The sequence below is a fragment of the Hylobates moloch genome, unplaced genomic scaffold (genome assembly GCF_009828535.3).
Source record: "Hylobates moloch isolate HMO894 unplaced genomic scaffold, HMol_V3 SCAFFOLD_3927, whole genome shotgun sequence".
NCBI lineage: Eukaryota > Metazoa > Chordata > Mammalia > Primates > Hylobatidae > Hylobates > Hylobates moloch.
In genome coordinates this window covers 1-4,859 of record NW_026656202.1, presented here as the reverse complement: position 1 = coordinate 4,859, position 4,859 = coordinate 1, and the positions used below count along the sequence as shown (strand labels likewise).

Below are 4,859 nucleotides of genomic sequence, written 5' to 3'. Positions count from 1 at the left end.
GCCTGCCACCTGGGCAGTCAGGAGACTCTTGGCCCGAGGGACTGAGGCCAGGTTTTCCAAACCGAAGATGAGGACACAGGGTGACAAGTGATACATTGATTTTGACATGTGTGTTTATGAGGGAGAAATCCTCCCAGTGGAGTCAGTGTTTCCATAAACGCCTATGAGAGCCACGGCAGCACATGGGAAAGGCAGAGCTGGGAAACCATCCGATTCACTCTGCCCAGAGGATGGAGAGAGAGCGCCTGGCTGCTGGAGTGTGGGTGTGGATGGCGCCTGGTGTCCTCAGTGCCCTGTTGGGGCTGCCCAGGCGGCTCTCTGGAGGGGGCCTCGGGGCAGTGCCAACTCAGTCTGGGGGTTCAGGGCTCAGCCACTCGACTCCTGGCAGAGGACAGAGGGCATGGAGATGGGTGGCTACTTGCTGGGTTCTGCTGGTCTCTGGGCCCTGAACCCAGTGACTGTGGAGGGAGTGCTGAGACCCGAGACCCCGCATAGGCTGGGGGTCAGAGGGTGGGTGGGGTTGTGCCTCAGCTAGGGTGACAGGCCGGCTTGCCATTGGTCCAATGACCTGCCCCATTTTGTGACCTCCCTCGGATCCTAGCACCCAAGCCTGCGAGTAAGGCTCAGCTGCGTCCTAGAATCGGTGCCAGGATAAGCCCAGCTGGAGAGGCTGGGAGCCTCTGGCTGGGGCAGGACAAAGGGACGAGGAGCAGTGCCCTCTGCTGAGCTGGGCAGGAGGCACGGTGTCAGGGGCCATCTGTGCCACATGCCTTCCAGCCTGGCTGGGGGGATGAGCGCCCCTTGAGTCCAAGTCCATCCCCCCTCCCTGTGGCGTCCTCTTGGGCTGCTCCTCTGTGCCACCATGGTTGTGTTTGTGGCAGCTGCTTAATGAGCCCATCGGACATTGGGGGCTGTGTTGCTGGTGCAGTGCAGGGCTGTTTGTTTAAATTACAGCGCACCCTGAGAATTCGGATTAATCTTGCTCCAGAGTGTAATTATCTTTCTTTGTCCTTGTTTTCTCTGTGTTTACCCCGTTGTGCTTCCCTTCTGCCTCCCTTCTGCAGCTCTGCTGCACAGCTGCGAGAGAGGAGGACGGACGCTGCTTCCAGCCTGGGGTGTGGCCCAAAGGTCCTGCCTGCCCTTTTCTGTCCTTTAGTCCCTCTGCCCGAGAGAAACGTAGGGGCCTCATTGAGGACAGCGTTCCTGAAGCTTCCATCTCCGTTTCCAGCCGCAGTGAGCCGGGCGCCCTGTACCTGTCTGCCTGGTGTTGGCTGCGTACTGGGCAGTGTGCGCTGCCACAGCCCTGGGGGTGGGGAAGCAGGGCTGGCTACCATTCTGCAGTGAGGCCCTGTGGCTAACTGCGTGTGTGGGCAGCTGTGCTACAACTCATATCTATGTTAAATAGAACATATGGGTCCCTGCCTTGTGGAGAGGACATAAATATGGGACGATTCCAGTAGAAATGATGTGGAAGCGTGAGCCCCAGGAAGTAGTGTAGCCCTGAGCCCTGGTGAAGGAGAGGGAGCGAACTGTGACTTTGGTTCTTACTGAACCAGTGTGCAAACGTGCTGCATCCGGAACTCTGGCGCATCCATGACTCTGGGTCAGGGTTGGATTCGTGGATGTGCTGATCTGGATGTGGACTGGGGGGAGTGCGGTCCTTTCACACACCGTATAACCGTGCTTCCTCCCGAGGAGGGTAGGGTGCTGCCTCGCTGCTGCCCTGGGCTGGGTCCTGCCCCAAGAGTGGCCGGGCCCCTCCGTCCCTCTGCAGGGCACGGGGCGCGGCTCTCTGTCTGAGACTCCTGGTTCGACGCAGCAGAATGAGCAGCAGGGGTCAGTGTGGGTCGGGAACGGCAAGGCTGGGTGGGGCCCTGGAGGCTGGTGCCTGCCTTTGTCCTTGACAGTGGCCCCCAGCACACTTGGCATTTATGGAGAGGGCTGTTGTCTTCCCTCAATGCACAATGAAGACTCTGGGGTTATGGAACCATTCCCCCATTTCTTGATGACAGTTTTCAAACACACAGGAAAGTTGAGGATTTTGTCACCCATTTATCCACCACCTAGATCCCACCATCAGGAGCAATTTTCTTTTCTTTTCTTTTCTTTTTTTTTTTTTTGAGATGGAGTTTCGCTCTGTCGCCCAGGCTGGAGTGCGGTGGTGCGATCTCGGCTCACTGCAAGCTCTGCCTCCTGGGTTCACGCCATTCTCCTGCCGCAGCCTTCTGAGTAGCTGGGACTACAGGTGCCCGCCACCACGCCTGGCTAATTTTTTGTATTTTTAGTAGAGACGGGGTTTCACCGTGTTAGCCAGGATGGTCTTGGTCTTCTGACCTCGTGATCCACCTGCCTTGGCCTCCCAAAGTGCTGGGATTACAGGTGTGAGCCACTGCACCCAGCCAGGAGCAATTTTCTTAAAGAAAAACGTTGTGAAAGTAAATTTGTTGAAGGCATTGACTTTGTTCCAGTTGTTAGCATTGCTTAATTTTTTTGGCACCGCCTTCAGCAGCTGGAAAACAGCATATGGCCAGGTACTGGTGTCTGCCACCGCCCACGTGGCTTGCCAGGCTGTCGAGGACCATGTGCTGCTCCTGGAAGCTAATGGGGGTGTCTCTCTGGCCTTCTAGGACCGTGGCAAGGAGGTGTACAGCCCTGACCTTCATAGCCTCTGAGGAGAAGGTCTTGGTGGCCGACAAGTCTGGAGACGTCTACTCCTTTTCGGTGCTGGAGCCACATGGGTGTGGCCATCTAGAGCTGGGGCACCTGTCTATGCTGTTAGATGTGGTAGGTGGGGGACGTGGTAGGTGGGGGACATGGCAGGTGTGGGACACCGTACATGGGGGACTTGGTACGTGGGGCATACGCTGAGTCAACGTCTACCCTGTCAAGGCTCAGGCACCTGTCCATGCTGTTAGACGCAGTATGTGGGGGACGTGGTATGTGGGGTACAGGCTGAATCAATGTCTGCCCGGTCTGTGCCCCAGCGTTTGGTGGGGAGAGTGGGGCTCCCCCGTAGCAGGGACAGCCCTCTGCAGATTTGGGAGCAGGGGAGTGGTGGAAACAGGATTTAGGAAGGTGGAGCAGACAGCAGGGAGAACGAAGAAGGCAAGTGAGGCAGGAGGTGGCCAGTAGGGTAGCCCCATGTTGGAAGTGAAGGTGTGGGAGGAGCAGGTGCAGCCACGAGCCTCTGGCTCCGCCTCCTTGGCCCGGAGCTGTGCCAAGTGCTGTAGGAGCATCACCTCAGCACTGGTCCCAGCAGCCCGTCACCCCACTCTGTGTTCCCCGTGTGTCACAGACAGACACCTGGAGCACCAGAGGGCCCAGGCCCACAGCCCAGGTGGTGGAGCTGGGATTGGACGCACTCAGGGACAGTCAGGAACAATAGCGAGTGTGGGGTAGCAAGGGAACCTCACTGGGACTTGGTGACAGATGGGTGTGGGGACAGGAAGGCAAGGAAGGCAACCCAATGTTGGGCAGGAGGGTACAGCAGGCCTGGGGTGGGTGGAAATGGGAGTGGGGCCTGGATTTGCCGAGGTTTGGGAGATGGGCAGGCAGGGGTGGCACTGCCCCACCCCAGAAGCCTGCTCTAGCGCTGAGGAGTGAGGGCTGGAGGTGGCCGGGGACCCTCTGGGGGCGGAGAATGAGGGCCAGTGATTAGACGTAGGGACGGGAGGAGGGGAGGAGCCACGCTGGTCTGTCCTCTTGGCGGCCAGGCCGCAGCCTCCCTGCCTGCTTCCATGAGGGACTTGATTCGGGAAGACTCAGGTGAGCAGCTTTTTCTTTTCTGGCCCCTTGTGATGCAGGCTGTGAGTCCTGATGACTGCTTCATCCTCACTGCCGACCGGGACGAGAAGATCCGAGTCAGCTGGGCCGTGGCGCCCCACAGCATCGAGTCCTTCTGCTTGGGGCACACAGAGTGAGTGCCCCTTCCTGCCCCTCCAGCAGAAAGAAGCCCTGGTTGAAAACAGCATCAGCTTGTGGCTCAGCAGGTGCTGTTGTAGCTGGCGAGGCCCCACGTGGGTGACAGCAGCCCCCGTGCTTGGTGTTTGGTCACTGCAGGTGCCATGGTACTGCCTGCAGAAGCCGCGAAAGGTTGGGGTTCACTCTGCACTGTTACCCGTAGTCTGTGCTGGTGACTTCGCATTGGTTGTGACCGAACGGGAGGGCTTGTTTCCGGGAAACCCCTGTCTCAGTGTGGAGACCCCTGCACCATGCCCGGGAGTTGTTCGCTGGTGGGCGGTGGGTGTGTTGGGGGCAGGACGAACTTTAGTGATTTCAGCTGTCCAAGAATTAAGCGGCCTCTGCAGCCAGGCGGCGGCGTCTCGTGGCAGCAATCTCTGCCAGGACCCATATGGAGGTGTTTCTGAATGCCTGCTTCTCTCTCACGCAAAAAGCTCATTAGAATTTATACAAAGGAAAAGCGCTTAGTGTAATTGGCTGAAATGTTTTAAAATATATTATTTGAGGCAGTAGAAGAAATTGGAGGATGGGAATTCAATGCCGAGGTTGCCTGTGTTTTCCTGGTTTTGAATGGATGCAAACGTTTCCTGTTTAAGAAGGCCAGTCACTGGTGTGTGCCTCAGGATAGCTTATTCTGACTTGCATGTAGTTTGCTAGTGATCCAGCTCTGGAGTTCTCTGGCCTGCAGCCCCCCGGCCCCTCCCCTTCACCATCTCTTGCGGGGGGTCTCTGCAGCTCCCTTGCCTTGCCAGGCACGTGAGGGAGGTTTCTGCTGATGGGAACACGCTTCTCACCCTTCTAGGGAAATGCCTCATCACTTAGATATATTGAATAAAAACATAGTATTAAAATTAACTTCAACTGCTCCTTCCCTCCCCCCCTTCCCTTCCCTCCCTCCC

General features: G+C 57.4%; 1 protein-coding gene across 1 annotated transcript; it reads left to right on the top strand.

The window, feature by feature from the left end:
• Window positions 1-2,627: 2,627 nt before the first annotated feature.
• Window positions 2,628-3,916, top strand: LOC116465233 (tRNA (guanine-N(7)-)-methyltransferase non-catalytic subunit WDR4-like; the record flags this gene model as incomplete). Its single annotated transcript, XM_032148380.2, has 2 exons — window positions 2,628-2,784; window positions 3,804-3,916. Coding segments are annotated over 2 exons (270 nt in total), but the record flags the coding sequence as incomplete, so codon positions are not given.
• Between the last annotated feature and the right edge of the window lie 943 nt (window positions 3,917-4,859).